This window comes from Podarcis raffonei, chromosome 4 (genome assembly GCF_027172205.1).
Source record: "Podarcis raffonei isolate rPodRaf1 chromosome 4, rPodRaf1.pri, whole genome shotgun sequence".
NCBI lineage: Eukaryota > Metazoa > Chordata > Lepidosauria > Squamata > Lacertidae > Podarcis > Podarcis raffonei.
The window spans coordinates 64536605-64554803 of NC_070605.1; the positions used below are offsets into that span (position 1 = coordinate 64536605).

At 38.4% G+C, this 18199-nt stretch overlaps 1 protein-coding gene across 3 annotated transcripts in view; it reads right to left on the reverse strand.

Annotated features, from left to right (window-relative positions):
• Nucleotides 1-18199, reverse strand: part of POLA1 (DNA polymerase alpha 1, catalytic subunit) — a 179655-nt gene that overhangs the window by 47548 nt on the left and 113908 nt on the right. For all 3 annotated transcript variants that reach the window (XM_053387009.1, XM_053387007.1, XM_053387010.1), the window contains one exon: nt 3809-3902. In XM_053387009.1, coding sequence (XP_053242984.1) covers nt 3809-3902 — 94 coding nt within the window. The remainder of the gene's footprint in view (nt 1-3808; nt 3903-18199) is intronic.

Below are 18199 nucleotides of genomic sequence, written 5' to 3' on the forward strand. Positions count from 1 at the left end.
TTTCTGCAAATATGTAACCCAAGGTACCGCTGTACTTAATAAAAAAAACACACCCTTATATAACCTCTGTCATGAGGTTCCCACCATTCAGCTCTACCTATTTTAAGACTGCTCCCTCCTACTGACCAAACATTCCAGCCAGATTCTCCAGTGCTTCAGTTTGAATTAAATTTGATTTAAACTGTTGTGATCTGTCCTGGGACCTTAAGAAGGATGGATAAGAATTTAAACAACAACAGCAGCAGCAGCAGCAGCTGTTCAGAGCGATAAGTAGTTTACATTGCTGTCATGAAAGGTGGCTTAATTTTTATTTCTATATTTGTAAGTGGCAATGTTAGCTATTAGTGAAAAAATAGCAACAGTGCACCCACATAAAGGATTATTGTACTTTAATATATTGCTTATTAACATGACACTGGGCTTTCCCATATGAAAAGTGCCAAGCAGAGAATCCAGCTAACAACAACCCATGAGTCTCAAGGGATTATAGTATAAAAGATTCTTTGGAGAAATCAAGGCTAATGACTGCTTATAAAAATGATGGCAACTACAATTTATATACCAGCTTTAATTTCAGTGTTGGTCTTGTTTGTCTTCATGTTATTAGGTCATGAAAGAGGTATGGAAGCCACCTCAGAGAATCCACACTTGAGTTAGGATTGAAACCTAGAACTCCCAAATCCAAATGTAATTGATGACCACCTGACAACCCCACCTCTCAGTGCTCTGTTTAATTTGAACTCCAAATTATTTATGCTTCACATATCAGGAACAGCTGGCATTGCACCACAGAGCTGCCTTCCTGACAGTGGTGTTGCTGCTGCTTCGCTGGGCAGTGGCTGGACTGCCTAGCGGGGCAGGAAGAAAGATGGACTCCACTATTGTGCCCATGCAGTCCCAATCTCTCTGCCACCACCCCTACCCCTGCACCATCTCCAAATGCCAGTGGCATAATGGCAGCCCTGTGGCACAGCCCCTCTGGACCAGCCACTCCTGTTTAGCACGTTGCTAGTTATTAAAATTTTTGTGGAAGCAACTAATGCCTTGACCTTTTAAGAGATAACAGTAGCAAGCAACAAAACAGACATAAGCTCCAGGAAAATTCAGAAGAAAACTGTAAAGCAAAGCAAAAGAACTTTATCATACTTTCATAATTCATTAAATGCAGATGTCGGCAATATCTTTAACCATTTGCTGGCTTCAAAAGATGGAGGCCAGGAATTAAATTAAGATGTCAGATGTTAGTAAAGAAAATACGGTAGTAGTTCACCAATTGGTCTTTTAAATGATCTCCAGTTCATAAAATAAGATTTTAGAATTTTTTTTACTAGATAATTATACTTCCTGATTTTGTAATTAGTGGAACTACATGTAATTACATAATAATTATGATGGTAATTACGTAATTAAGATGTATAATTATGTAGTAAAAAACATTATGGAAATAAAAACTATCAACTGTATAACCACAATACATCTACAAAAAAATTCTCTCCCATTGCTTTAAAACTCTATTTTCCCACGAAAAAAATCAGTGATTAGTCTATATCAACTACCTGATGGCAAAATAAAGCAAAATCTTACAGATATTAAGATACTGAATTATCCTCTTAAGACTTAATTATACCAATTTAGTAACAATCAAATGTATATATTTTGCTCAAAATCATTGTAAATTCACTAAAATCCAAATGAAGCAAATTAAACAAAGCCACAGTGAAATCAACATTGTAGATTTTAATATTTCTTAAATACTGATGTTTAGAATACATCAGAAAATATATGACGTATGTCCAAGAAACAGTTCTCTAAGGGATTGGTTTATGTTTGATTCGTATTACAGAAACTTTATTCCATTCCAAAAGCATTGCATATTCTATGCGTTAGTGTCTAGCAAATGTATCCTGTTACTTAGGCACAATTTCAAATTGGGCCTGAATCTGCCTACTTTTCCAGGAATATTTAACTTGAGTATATGGCATTCTTTTAGTTATCAGCAAGCCAATGAACCCTGGGAAGGGATTCTGCAGCGAGTTATTCATCTCTAGATTGACTGGACATGAAAAATAACCATAATGAGCAGTTTTACTAGTTGATGTTTGAGAGGTTGCCTTCAAAGCTACTTCAATTATCAACTTGATGATATAAATACTACCTTGCTATCTATATGCCAATTCAGCACACCCTTCCAAAGTACATGCAAATTCTTATGCTATCTCTTGCACCCAAATGTACTAGTAGTCTAAGTGTGGGAACTCCATTTTCGCTTATGGAAACACCCTGTTCTAATGAAGCATTTCATTCTTAAGTTTCTTTCGAGACACAGCTGCAGCATTCTGCATATACTTTTCTGAGTAATTGTCACCTGCTAACAGAGACACACTGAAGACCCACCCATTACTAGCTCTGAGAAATACTGCCACTATGAAAAGTCTGCTTGCAAAGCTTTCTAGCAATTCATCCATAAAAAAAATCACTTTCAATTGATATTTGGTACACCACAGAGGGAACACAGAGGGGGAAAACGATGTTTAAATTACAGGATACAAGCAAATATTCAAAGTTAGATTTTGTGTTTTGCATGTAGGTCATACAGCCTAACTTTCATTTTTCTAAATGCAATTTTACAGTTTATTCATCCAGAAAGTAAACTGGGCATGTTTAGTATTTTTCTATGAAGGTGGGAGTGTAAAATGCTGCTGTAACTGTGTAAAAGTATTTACTGAGTATGCATTTAGTTTGGTTTATAAATCTGGTGTATAAAAATAAATAGCATGAAGATATTAATATGTACTGAAATGCACTCTCAAGGTACAGACAATGCTTTTAATATCTGACATTGTTTCAATCAGAACATATCTCAATATAACCTAACCTTTCATTTTTACTTCAGGCACTATTCTGATACCTTTAGGAACTTTGCGTTTCAGTGTCAGAAAGCTCTGCAATTAAGGTGTTCTATATCTACTGCTGGGTTAGCAGACTTTAAATGAAAAGGAATGGAAAAATGCAAGACTCAATAGAAAGTCAAACATGTACAGAAATTATTACTTCTGATCTGTTCTTCAAGATATCATTCTTTCCTGGCTTCTGTTGAGGTTAAGCTGCAGAGTTCCTGTCTATTGTTCGAAACAAAGCCTGATACTCTTAAGTAGATATGTTGTCACCCTTTCTTACCAGGCAGACCAGTGTGATGCCTTTTCAGAAAGTGCAAAGAAGTAAGTTACTCTTTAAAGAGCTTTCCCACCTTTTTCTAAATGTCTGTCAGGATAGATGTAAGAACTACTTAAACAAACAGGCAAACGAAAATACTAGAGAATACCAAAAGTTTGAATAATTGGGGCTAAAACAAACACGGGTTTTGGTCCATTTATGCTCTACTCCTTGTCACTCTAACCCAAAGCTTTCTCTAGCCTTCTCATTGCCTGCAAGCATCTGTCACTAGGCCCTATGTCAGATCCCATCAGTCCCTTCTCTCCCACAATTAGACTGACCCTCCACTGCCCTCGCAGTAGGAGTAATGCTCAACAGAAGATTACCACCAGCACCCCCAACCAGTTAAATGAGTTTAAAACACTCCTTCCTTAAACACTGTTTTTTTCAGCAGAGTGAGGGGTATACTGTGGATTATTAGGAAATGCAGGTACCTTCTTAAATGGGGAATTCCTAAATTCAAGCAGTCAACTAACTTGTGTAAATGATGAGAGCAGAATGATGCAGACTGGAGCAGCACAACATAGCAGAATAGCCTTTTATGATGCAAACTTCCGCTTTAAACTCACAAGGTAATTACAGTGTTTGAACATACCTTTCTCTTGATCAGTAAGTTTTTCCATTGCATAGTCCATATCAAAAATGTACCGGTAAAAGCACAGCTGGGTGTACAGGGCCTTGTCAGAGTACTGTAATGTAAAAAGAACATAAATGAAAATGCACCAGGGAAAAAAGCTAATGCCAGAAAAAAGCATGATCAGTTGCAACTTTCATACACAAGCTATGCTGATTTGCTGTTATGCATTGGATTTAAACTTGTTTGGTGTTAGGCAAGTCTTTAACTTTTGTTAAGTTGCCTTGGGAACCAACTAATGTGGAGACAAAAAAAAATCCCAACCCCTCTAAAAAACCTATGCAGCTAACTTGTTGTCCTATATGTTGCTAATATGGGTAAGTTCTGATTTAATTAACATAAGATGTATGAATGTGCAAAACATATTACTATCAGCAATTCAATGCAATTGTTTTATCTTCTGAGAATTTGCTATTTGTATTAGTTCTTTACTCTAAATGCAATTAGTAAGTCTGTAATGGTAAGTCTTTGTGAATAATCAGATTCAACACCATGTCTCCAATGTTAGCTAGTGCCAAGTGATTTATAAGAAGCTACAAGACACTGGGTACATTATGGAGTTATTTGTGCAAAACAGTGTGCCACAGGCCATTTACCGTTTCATATGTTGCTCTGCATTAATGTCACCTAAAGTGGCTCAAATGAAGCCAATCTACAAATGTGTACAATACAAGTAATCTCTTTTACAAAATATATAGCATGATGTATGGAATTATTAAAAAAGCAGGCATTACACTGTTGAAATAACAGGATTATTTTGAAAGTTTCAAAACTATATCAGAAAATCACATGGGTGCTATTCAACTAAGTTTTACTCAAGAAGACCTTTTGAAATCAATGGACCAAACTTAATTTTGTTCATTAATTCCAATGGGCCTACTCTGAGTAAAACTTAACGTTAAAAACCACCCTCTATATCTGCCACACCCCAGGGATCCTTGGGAGAGTTTTATCCCTCTCTTTGCCATGATGTTCCAGGGATCACTGCAAATTGGATTAAGATGGAAAGTTTAGTTACTATCAGGACCAAATGTGCTTTAACATATTCTGTAAGTCAATCACTCTTACTGAACTAGACATAAAAGGAGATTTGGAATAACTACCTGCTGCAATCCAAATCCCCAAACACCTGGACTGTGGTGGGAGTGGACTGAGGGTAGGCGTCCCTCCGCTTGATTCAGCTGGCCTCCCAGTGACAGAGCAATGCAAGTGTCACTCTGTTGGAGCATACCCCACTCTTTGCCTGTCAGACATGGGTGTGGGTAGCCCACCGGCAGTATTCCTGCCAATGGAGCCCAGTAAAAGGTTGGGCAGGACTAGTAGCCCTGGATCTGCTAGGCCTGAAGCTGGTGCAGGGACTGAGCCTGATTTGCCTGTCCCTTTCCACCAGTGAGTGGCCAGGGTGTGGATGTGGTGGTAACTCAGCAGCTCTACAGAGCCATGGCATTGACAGTGAGCATAGGATTGCCCCACCAGTTGTTTGGGATTACGGATGTATCAGGGTCACTGAGATACACAGCTCTTCCCACTTCCCATTCCAAGGCATATGACTCTCTGAAGTCTTACAGTAGAGTTTTCTAGTAGTTTGACTGAAAAGATCAAGATATTGTGATGAAACCGCTGGACTCTATCCCCATATCAGCATGCATAGGCTTGCTTAACAAGAAATTAGGTTTATTATTTTGCATGCACAAGATGGCATTGCTTTTCCGACAATAGTGCTTCACCTTAATACTTGCCCTAGAGGATATAGGTAGGTGGTTCATTGCTTATTGGGTTACAGATCCACAACAAGCAGGCTTTATTCCTGGGTTAGAAATTGCAATTCTGCAGCAAATAGCAGAAATTGCAAATAGTGCTGCATGTCATTTAGTTTTAACTTTTCAACTTATAGATGGAAGACACTTCACAATAGCCTAATTTATTATTATTAACTAGTGGGGTTTGGGGGGGCAGACATTATTAGATTGACCCATCTACAGTGGTACCTTGGGTTAAGTACTTGATTCATTCCGGAGGTCCGTTCTTAACCTGAAACTGTTCTTAACCTGAAGCACCACTTTAGCTAATGGGGCCTCTCGCTGCTGCCACGCCGCCAGAGCACGATTTCTGTTCTCATCCTGAAGCAAAGTTCTTAACCCGAGGTACTATTTCTGGGTTAGCGGAGTCTGTAACCTGAAGCGTATGTAACCTGAGGTACCACTGCAATAATGTTACCTAAAACCTAAAGCAAGATTAAGAAGGGCCAAGATAATCAATCTTTGGAACTCTACATATATCATACATTCAGTCACCTTCTCAAAAAACAATTCTAGCCTGTAATTATTTCTATCTTGGGGGTAGTATCCAACATGATTTTGCTTTCAGTGACCTTGCTACCTTTGTGGATAGGGAATATTTTTCTGTCCTTTGTAAGACTGGGTTGTAAACAACTATGGAACAGATAGAGTCCAAGAAGATAATATAGAAACCTATTATGCTGTCATGAATACATGTCAATGAGGTGAGTGGGGCTGAGAGACTTTAAAGAAGTGTGACTAGCCCAAGGTCACCCAGCAGCTGCATGCGGAGGAGCAGAGACGCGAACCCGGTTCACCAGATTACGAGTCTGCCACTCTTAACCACTACACCACACTGGCTCATAGCTGTGCCTTCTATCAGGATAGTGGGGCTCCCCATAGCCTGCATCTGGCTTGCTCATGCTTTCAAAAAGAAAAGCGAAAAGAAAAACATGCACAAAAGTAATATTTGCTGCTTCTTATAAACTGATGTATGTCCCTGAAGACAGAATGCATGTTGGGTGTATGTTGTCCAAACATGTGAAAAGAAGAAGAAAAGGAATTGAATATAACCAGTGTAGAGTTAACAAATAACACAAGAGGGAAGGGCAAGCAAGTTTCCATTTCAAAATTAAGCTTAGAAAGAAGAGAGGGAGGACTTGGTCATCTGGCCACCAATCCAGCGAGATGCAGAGCTAAACATTTTGGACGTGTACTGGGGAGACCCAGGTTAAAGTATCCAGTCAGCCATGAAGTTCACTGGGCGACTTTGGGCCAGTTACTCTCCCTCCGTTTAACCTACCTTATAAGGTGTTGTGAGGATAAAATTGAGAAGGGTGAATTATCTACACTGCCCTAGCACTTCTTAGGCAAAAGGCAGGATATAATAACTGATATATAGTGCCAATCACTACCACATACACAAACAAAAGATGACACCAACTTAAAACCAGTTTGACAAAATAATGAGGGTCTGGAGAAATTGTATAAAGGATTTCAAAGTCTCTAAGTTTCTACCAGAAGAACTTAGGTGAAGCGTTGAACTAGCCAAACCACTGGAAATCCCCGGACTTTCAACGCTACATGTGTAGGATATATTCTTAGTCATTAGTTGTTTGTTTTTTAAAAACACATCTTGCCATACTGAAATTTGGTGTTTTTGTTTACTGGTCGAAAATCAATGTAAGGGTGCATGTTCTAATAACAAAACCTTATTATATTCCATATGGCATAAAGGCCCAATCAACACCTGCATATTATATTGTTAAAAATGCAACACTCAGAGTTAACATTCTGTGCTCTTAATACTACCATACCTTCACCCTTCCTTCACATGAACTTATTTTATATAACACAGAAGCTTATTTTATTCCTTATTAGTTATTCTATGATATGCATCATCATTATACTATTATACACCACTTATTTTTAGTAAATCCTGATTACTGCTTCCTGAAGAAGGAAAAAAAAGGAGGACGACAGCGATTAAGTTATTTGTTTAGTTTTTTGGATTCAGCAGTAATTGCTGGTACACATCTCCCTGACTGCACACATGCAGCAGGTTGAATAGAACACTGAAATTACCTCCTTCATAATAGTTTGTTTTGATAATGTATTGTGTGTCGAGATGATGAGAAACAGTTGCTGTCAATTTGATTAGCCATTATATTTTTATGTTAATTGCCATTATTGGGTCCATTCTGTTTAGTGTCACCATAGAAGCCATACAATGTTAGCATAAATAACAAATTGGAGTAAATTAGGAAGATATATTTTTGCCAATTCATTTTAATTGCCCCTCAGTCCTTCCGTTGGTTAACGCAGCTGTTGACCCATAATAAGCGCTAGGTCAATATAGCTGCTTGTCAATTCAGAAATGCAAAGTGCTGTGTTGCTCGTAATGGATATACAGCCACCTTTGCCAGCCAACTGAAGCAAACGACTGACAACCCAAATGAAGGAATAAAGCATCAGCTATGGAGTTTAGTGACCTGATATTAGCAGAGAGGCTAATTGAAAGTCACTACCTAAATGGATAAGAATTTTTTTTTTTAAAAAAGTTATGCACACACATATATTTTTAATTATACCAACACCTCCTGCCCTTTTGTTACCTGGCATATTTTGCAATTAGTAACTAGTGGAAAACAAAAAGCTTTAGAGATTTTCAATGTCAAATACAATTAAGTTAGATTAAGACACATATGTGAAACCAAGGAAGAGGTGCCTTACATGGGAGGAAAGCAGCCTTTTAAAATTTTGCATTAGTAAATTCTCATTTACCTTTGGTGATGATATTTTTAAAATGCAATGCATCTGAAAGGCTGTAGATTTCAATGGGGTCTTTTACCCAATCTCTGTATTCACAAATATTTTCATTTTGCATTCACATAACCGGAAGAAGCCCTTTTTTGTCCTCTAGTGACTTTTCGGCTTAATTTCTTTGGCATTACTCTTAGGCATTTCTTCAACAAGCCCCCTTCACCAATACCACTGAATAATTCTAAAAAATTCACTGAGGTAATTTTAAAAGAGACATATCTTACATCTTATTTTATTAACAGAAAATGAATAAATGAATAGAGAAATACAAATTAAATAAGCTCAAAATATATAAAGGTCATATCTTGGACAAGCATGCATAAATAAAAGATCTAAATTAATCCACTTTTAAAAAACAACAACTTGTTGCCCGCCTTGTGAAAGCCAGTTTCAAAACTTCTCTCTTGAATTGCAAATATAGGTTCATTTTTAGGTTACCACTTAATGGGAACACCAGATGTAAGGATCACTTGCACTCTTCATAGTAATTAATAAATGTTATGTTTAAACTTCTAACACATGACTCTCTCCTGTAGTCTTGAAAGAAACTCTGGGGCAAATGGTTCAGATCCTGGGTAAGGAAACTCTAACTTTACTTTATTCACAGGTATGTAGAAGTGTGAATGGCTCTTGGTTCCGCTATACCCAACAAGAAGACATTTCTAAATTATCTTCAAATATGTTGCCCCATGAAATCTGACTGTTTATGCTAGTTGTTCTAAAGATTATTTCAACAGCCAGAAGAGCACACATTTCCATGAAACTTTTTAACAGTCCACGTTGTACAATCACAAAGAGAACCTAAGGACGCCTTGTTTGAAAGAATTGTGATTCACAGGCAAAACCAGGGCTCATAATATGTATGTATGCATAGCTACCCACTTTAAAAAGAACATACAGCTTCCTAGCAGGGCTTTTTAGAGATAGATTATGGGTTTATTTATTAAATTTGTAATCTGATGTTTCCTTTCTTAAACACTACAATCTACTTTCACTATGAAATAGAAAGGCAGGATATTAAGATTTTTAAATAAATTAAAAATAGCATTAGAAGCCAGTGTAACAGAGGCAGCTAATATAGGTGTTTATGAGCATAGTGATATTAATTTATAATTATGACACTACTATAAATACAATGCAATTATAACCATTTTTATGGATGTAACAGCACAGATGCATATATAAATAAGCATATATTTTAGACTATGTGTACTTCAGGTGTGCAATGCACAGATTAATTAAAGAAAAAACAAGGCCATTCATTTCTGAGTGAGAGGTAGCCAGCCATTACTGATAACTACAGTATGCCTCAGGCTGTTTGGTTACTATACTTGGACCCAATAAGCACGGCATTTATTTGTCATAGCATGAATTGCTGTTTTTCAGTTGTTTACCTATTTTTTTCCCAGTGCACCTTTTCATATTCCTAAAGGCTGCTTTTCATATTTTATGTTTGAGCCATATTTCTCAGGCTCAAAATTAGTACTGCAATTTACTTCCACATTGGAATATGCATGCATCCATTGAGTAATAAATATAGCTAACTCCATAACGTATACATACATACTCAAAGTAGCTCAGCGGCTTATGGGCTTATCACAGTACAGTTGCACATATTACTTAAATAACATAGGCGCAGAATTGAAAATGGTAATAAAATGAGAAGCAGCTCTGATTTTATATCTATCTACCAGTTTTGTATTCCTTTCTATTTTATGCTATGAACCGTAAAGTGGGGTGGGGGGTGGGGTTTGCCAACTCCATTACATTGCTTTGTAAAGAAGATAATTTCTACAGGCTAGAGAGATAACTTATTTGTATTACTTCAATTAGTTCTAATACAAAACAGTGGCACCACTTCATTAATCAACTGCTAGAGAGACTTACTTTTATAAGAAGTCTTTTTGGTAATTTGATTAGAAAGAATGGAGGCTCACATTATCATCTGATTCTGCACATCCATCAAGCAGACAATTTAGGACAAGTTCTTTAAAAATAATTTAAGTTCTTGTCAGAGAATTGTGTCTCTTAAAGAGACATTTTTCTACAGTACGTAGAACCAAGTTCCAAGAAATACTTCAGTGTTTTGAGAGATGTTACTCTACCCTTCCCCATCCCTCCCCCTGAAAGATGCAGTCATTAAAACCTAATTATTATCTTCATTTTAAACAAAACCTAAAGTGAATACCAATTAATAACAACATACTAATGAGCATCTGCTGTGATGAAATTGAATATGAATGTGCTGCAAATTTCGGGTTGTTGTTTTTTCTTTTTGCATGGAAGTGTCACTGGTCTCATTCGGCAGCTAGAAGATGATAAAAGATGCACTTCATTTTTCACCATGCCATTTTGCACATGGCGATTTGCAATGTTAGAAAAAAGGCAAATCTCAGTACTTCAAATGCTTGTATATATGAGTTTTGCTCATGGGAATCTCAGGAGGAGGAAAACATTTATCAACTTTTGAGATAAAATTCTTATTAAATTACGTTTATTTTAGTCAAGTTTACCCTTCTACCAAGATCAAAATATACACAACATATATAAATATGCAATTATCAAGGCACACAAAAGTACACTTAAACAAGAAACGTCTTAAATATGTGTCTGTATGAGCTGCTGGGGAAACTGCTTATCTTCTAAAAAATAAAAGGGTGATCTCCCCCTCTCTTCCCAGGCAGTCCCCAAATCTGCTGTGGAGTACCCCTCACCAACCATCTTGAGCATTTTTGGGACAGTTTGCAAGAGGCTGCATGGAGAATCAGAAGTATTGCTGGACTGGACACTACTGGAGTTCACTCAGTACAAGAAATTAAGATGATTTTGAATAGATTACTAATAAATTTAGTAATAATAGGAGATGGTTAAATAACTTTGCTAAGCTACTATAAATAAAAAACAACTGAAAATCAATGTTTTAAGATTCATTTAGTTCTGTTATTGTCTAGTGAAATACCTTGACGTTTAAAAACTTGAAATATTACTAGTTGGTTGAACTACTGATGCCTACCTAACTGCACTTCAGAGGCATCCCCAACACCATTTAAGGCTGATCATCAGTGATGCCAAGCATAGAGACCTAATGCTATGAAGAGTTTGGTCAACCAAACTCTTCATAGCATCAAGGTGCTATTACAACTTTTAGGTAGGCCTTGTATGAGAGTAGATTCATCAGGCTAGTTCAGAACCTATAAGAACAAGGGTTCAAAGACAATTAATATGGAACTAAGAATTGACACTTTTGAATTATGGTGCTGGAGGAGACTTGAGAGTCCCATGGACTGCAAGAAGATCAAACCTATCCATTCTTAAGGAAATCAGCCCTGAGTGTTCACTGGAAGTACAGATCTTGAAGCTGAGGCTCCAATACTTTGGCCACCTCATGAGAAGAGAAGACTCCCTGGAAAAGACCCTGATGTTGGGAAAGATGGAGGGCACAAGGAGAAGGGGACGACAGAGGACGAGATGGTTGGACAGTGTTCTTGAAGCTACCAGCATGAGTTTGACCAAACTGTGGGAGGCAGTGGAAGACAGGAGTGCCTGTCGTGCTCTGGTCCATGGGGTCACAAAGAGTCGGACACGACTAAACGACTAAACAACAACAACTGAGTTCTGGGAGCACTTAATTCAATTGTGGGATATAGCTCAGTGTGGTGCAAGAATAAAACAGGCTTACCATGATGTAAGAGCCAGGCCACTATCTCCATTGCATAGTGCTCACCCTGGCCATGGTTTAACATGTGGATGGACAGCAATCTACCTCCTCCTCCAACTTCAGCAACATTTGGTTTCATTTTCCCTGAATGTGTATTTTCTTCCCCCAAGACCCTAATGCAACTGAAAGCTGCTTCTAACTTCAGTAGATGGTTGGAGAGATGATTTGTGCAAGCTGTTGAACGCAGACTGCATGAATTGGATAAACTGAACAAGTACATCCAACCCACTTTACACGTTTTAGGCTTTACAGTATTAAGTGCCCAACCTGTATGTCCAAAAGCACATATTAAATATGAGGCAGATTTGGACTGGGTGATTGTTCACAAAAAACATTTTAAAAATCTCTCAGTGGGATACATTTTCAAGCTATGATATTGCAAGTTTTAATCTCTGTTAATTGAACCTAAGGAAACTCAAACTATTTCATCACCAAGTTTCACTATCAACGTGTGAGAATCCCTGAAATAAACATTTATGTTAATGAACTATTATAGAAAATGTATACAGAGCGGCTGTGCATTCATTGTACTCAAACAGCTGCAGCACATTACTCAGTGATGCTTCCTCCAAGCTCTCCCTTCATGCAATCCATACTTCTCTGAAGTTCCATTCAAATTAGTCATCTTCAGAAAGCTATTGTTTCTTCGTTGTTGTTTTTTACTTTCTTTTCTGGTATTTGCAATACTAGCATTCGGAAAAGTTCAACTGAACTAGTTAATACATTAATGGCCCTAATGTGACTGAGCAATCATAGTAAGCAGGCTTTTAGTAAAGAAGCAAAAACCTATGTGAAACATAGGTTATTATGTATTTTTTCTAAGACTTTAATGGACATTGGCTATACAATAAATAAATTCTGCAACTCAGAGACCTTTCAGAGGAATTCAGCCTTCTATCTATACTGTGAGCTTTCTCCTTTTATCAGTTCTTTGAATGACTGTATACACATGATTGACTGAAGAGGGGGAAAAGTTGATTTTTGACCAGTCTACTGTGATGTACCACTACCTTTTGGAAAATAAAACTGAAAATTTCAGTAAAAGATTATCTCTTCCAGGGGTACAGCAGGGTATTTGGGGTCCCCCCAACTATATTTTTGGTCAAAGTACAAACGCCAGTAGGCATTATCTTAGAACATATCAAACAGAAAAGATCAAAGTGAAATTATTCTACCTCGAGGTATAGAGATCCAACTATATGCAACATTCATATCTACCTGGTATTACTATTGATAGATTGAAAAAGGGAGAAGAAAAGGAAGAGTGACTAAAGGTTGCCCATAAACTCTTGCCCACAAAGCATTATAAGATAGGGAACAAAATATCAGAGAAAGGGAGATTGTGATACTGTGAGTGTAAATTCGCATCTCAGAGAAAGGAAAGAGAGCAGTTTCACTACCTTCTGGTGGAAGGCAGGGCAATGTCTGAACTCTGCCAAAAAGATTATGAAGTCAACCCCCTTAACAAAATAAACATAAAAACATTTAACTCAACATGGCAACAATTCAAGCTTTAGCAAACAAAGAGCCTGGAGAAGCAGAGTCATCCCTGAAAGCTCTGAGTGAGCAGTGTGCAACATGAGTAGCACAGTTTGCAGAGTTTACTTCTCATCTTCCACCGAACTACAATAGATCAGGATATGGACAGAATACTGGGCACAACAGGGAGAAGTCTAGTCTTGCCAGAATCTTCCAGTAACTTTAGGGTAACTGGCAATTCACTTCCAGAACCCAACGTCTATGTGGTCATCACAGCACTGCCAGAATGATCTTCAAGTCATATTCCTAATTATACGCATAAACTGCTGAATGAATGAGAGTGGAGAGAATGCATATAGGAGCCCTATTAAGGTAAAGGTAAAGGTACCCCTGCCCGTACGGGCCAGTCTTGACAGACTCTAGGGTTGTGCGCCCATCTCACTCAAGAGGCCGGGGGCCAGCGCTGTCCGCAGACACTTCCGGGTCACGTGGCCAGCGTGACATCACTGCTCTGGCGAGCCAGAGCTGCACACGGAAACGCCGTTTACCTTCCCGCTAGTAAGCGGTCCCTATTTATCTACTTGCACCCGGGGGTGCTTTCGAACTGCTAGGTTGGCAGGCGCTGGGACCGAACAACGGGAGCGCACCCCGCCGCAGGGATTCGAACCGCCGACCTTTCGATCGGCAAGCCCTAGGCGCTGAGGCTTTTACCCACAGCGCCACCCACGTCCCTAGGAGCCCTATTAGTCATACATTATCACACCACATAGTTCCTAAAAATAAACCTTGACATGAGGTCCAAAGTTGGCTTTCTTAAACTTTGAATGAAGAGCCAAGGATACAGACTTCACCACATCTGCCTGTCAGGCATTGGTTGGAGGACACCACAGAGGCATATTCATCCGGTGCTGTTTATCCCACCCAATGTCTTGATGGCTTCTCTGTATAGATCCAATGATCTCATTCTCCCTTGCCTGTTTATATGAACTTTAGCTGAGACATCTGCATGCATCAATATGTACAATACATATTGTACATACTGATTAACACAGTGCCGAACCCTGAAGTGACCAAAAACATCACCAAAAAGTCACAAACAGGGTATAACTGGGCAGGACATACATATACACACTCTGCTGACACGTGGGGGTGGGAACAGAACCCCCATACAAAATCTTTGTCGACTGTACTTCAGTCTTGAGCTCAATGGTCTAGACTAGATGATGTATGACAAGCAGCTTTAATTGCTGGTGCTCTTAGAAATTCACATGTTCATTGCTTTTCCTTGTGCTATGCCATTGTGAAAGTGGCCTTCCATCACAAAAAGACTTGACTCTACTGTTAGAAGGATCTTGTGAGATTCCTGGAGCAACACACCCTGAGATAACCTTTTTTGAAACAGAAACAAATCTGCCAACCTTCTAAGGAACTCATACTGGAAAATACCTCTCATGCTGAAAGGTCACTCGAGGCAGGCATATAATGACCCATGGCTTAAAGTGAAAGACCAGTATGTTCAAACAAGTGGATATCCTCAAGAACACTTTGGGTTACTAGTGGCCAATCTCTTCCCATCCCATCTGGAGTTTCCTAAAGAATGCAGATGCCCTCCTCCCAAAAGTAATGGAAACTGCAGGCAAAGGCTGCTCATTCATCCTCACCTATATCTATTTCAACATGACAACTCAGAAGCTAAATGGAAGTGTTTGAAAAGCTTTGTATATTCCAACAATATAGTGTTGACTCTTTTAGTGTTGAGATTACAATACACTAACATATGACTATATGCCATGTTGCAGGATAGAAAGAATGCCCCATGATGGTAGGAAGTTTTGCCTGTCCCAGTTATTGGTTTTGTTTGTTACTGTGTTATGTATTTTTCTGTTTTTATATTGTAAACCGCCCTGTGATCCTTTGATGAAGGGCAATATAGAAATTTTAGTAATGATAATGATGATGATGGTGGTGGAGAACTTGGTCTACAACCCCTGAAGGTCCATAAGCTATTTCCTCCTCCTTTGCTGTGAAGCCTTTTGCTCTCCTGGGATGTACTGAGGCCTTAGTACAGCCAGCCCATCCCTTGACTCATTTCTTTGGTGCTGGGGATAATTAGAAGGATTACTGTTGTAGCCTTCATCAGGCAATAACAGCAGCATTGCAGGCCCCAAAATTCCTGCATAATCTAATTTTATTGAGGGCCCAGAAGTCCTGATCACAGGAATGTGAGATGAGTGGAGTTTGATTGAACCCAAGCTTAAAACAAGATAATGTTTGAAATGAAGGCCAAATTAGCTTGCTTTAGGTGAGTTTCTTTCAAAGCAAGTCTGAGAAAGCTTGCTCATCACAACTCAGAATCAAAATACCAACTGTGTGGAATAACACATTGACATTACTAATTTATAAACAAGAAAGTCAAAGTTATTATGCTTAGATTAGTCTTTGATAGTACAAATTACTATCGTACAATGTGTATGAATTATCATTATTAAATGCACAAAGAAGTGGCAGCTCATATATACACAGATCCCTAAAAGGCATTTGATAGAGTTGAATGATTTTTGTTTTAAATGTCAAATTTAAGTAAGGAATCTTAAAGAAGTTTTATTTTTTACAATTTATTTTGAACCAAATATATAAGATATCCAAAGTAATCATTAATAAACATCACCAAGCTTGGCCCAGAAATCTAAAGATGGTAATGCAAAGAGAACACCATCTGCAAACAGAAATATTTTGCAATTACTCTTACCCTTCACCTACTACTATACCATTAGGTACATTTTGGACTGTATCCAGAATCACCCCAGGTGTTCCAGATGCTACAATGACACTTGGAAACTCTTTTCTACATTTTCAAATGGAAAAACCAGCAGCACTTGACATTAGATCTGCAGATAAACTGCTCTAGCAGATCTTGCGATAGATGCCCCAAAGGAACATAACCACCTGAACCCTGAGTTGATCCATGATGCCTTGAGGCAGCATATAATGATAATGAGCCAAGTGATTGGATGGCTTGCCCCTAGCTGGGCTGTCCCATTCTGCCTTAGTGACAGCCCAGGAAAGCACACTGTTAAGGGCTCTGAAAAACTACCATAGCTCCCTTGGGTGCAGAAGGAGTGTCAAGCTCACCTTCCAGGTTTTCCTCAATAAATTGTGACATGATCATTCATCTACTACAAGGATTGGAAATATTTACAAGTTGTTGGTATTAGCTCATCTTTTCCTTAGAAAGTTTACCCTCTCCTTTTGAGTAGAGTTAATGAAGGCCTCTGATCTGGACAATGACATTTGAGAAATACAGTCATACCTCGTGTTGTGTCTGCTTCTTGTTGCGTTTTTTTGCATTACGTCCTGTGGCAACCCCGAAGTACTGGAACAGGTTACTTCTGGGTTTCGCCGCTCGCACCTGTGCAGAAGCGCCAAATCGCGCCACATGCCTGCACAGACACAGTGCTTCGAGTTGCGGACATTTCACGTTACAGACGGACCTCCAGAACAAATCCCGTCCGTAACACGAGGTACCACCGTAATGGGATTGGATTGGGGACTTATCCCTGCACCCTTCAGCCATAGCTCCTTGCATCTCCTTGTAGCTTTAGTTATACAAAATGGTAATAAAACCAACCAACCAACCACTAGTAGAATTATGCAAAATAAGAGAAAGTTTGTAAAACTGACCCAGTTTTCCTTGGCAAATATGTTGGATTTCCCAGGAACAGATTTTAAGCATGGCGTATATGCAGCCTTGCCCTCATGCTGCTTGTTTGGACTGTATACATGGGCAGTCAACTCAAAAACAACCCTATATAGCTCCTCAAAAATATACTTCAGTCTGACAAACAGAAGTTTGACCTCAGGAAGTTTTAACTAAAATTAATTTGGTTTAGTTAAAAACAAGTTTCATGCTTGCCTCTTTCTTTCTTTTTCTCTGTTTCTATTCCCTCATCTTCCACTTTATTTATGATAAAAAGGCCTTTATCAAATGAATATAGCAAGGAAAGGAAAAGTTTGCACTTGATCCATAAAGATTTGTGTTCTAGCGCTGCTGGAAAAAAAGATGGTACCTTGCATATTATCATTAATTAAATTTCTGTCTCACTTCCCCCAGATGGGCAGCAAACAGCAAAACAATATTTTAAAAATAAAATAAAAGCAGTTAAGAACAGTAACAGATTCTCACAACTAATAATTTCAAGATTGCTAGGAACAGTATATTTCAGCAATCAAATGCCTGGATGAACAGAAACGGATTAAATTACTCCTGAATATTAATAAAAGGGGAGACAGACGTACCTCATCAGGGAGGGTATTCCATAAATGAGGAACTGCCATTAATTGCTGTAAAGATTCAGTCTCTTGTCAGGCAGGGACTTAGTTCGTACACCATGGTAAAACCTACTCAATAGTTTACTCTAAATGCACCAACGTGGGCTGTTTTGCAACTACTTAATAGCACATGGAAGAAACAAACCACAATCGTTAGCTCAACGTTATGTGCGAACCTGGAATTGTGGTTTGTTTTGCTCAGATTAATGAAGGCTGGTGAGCCAA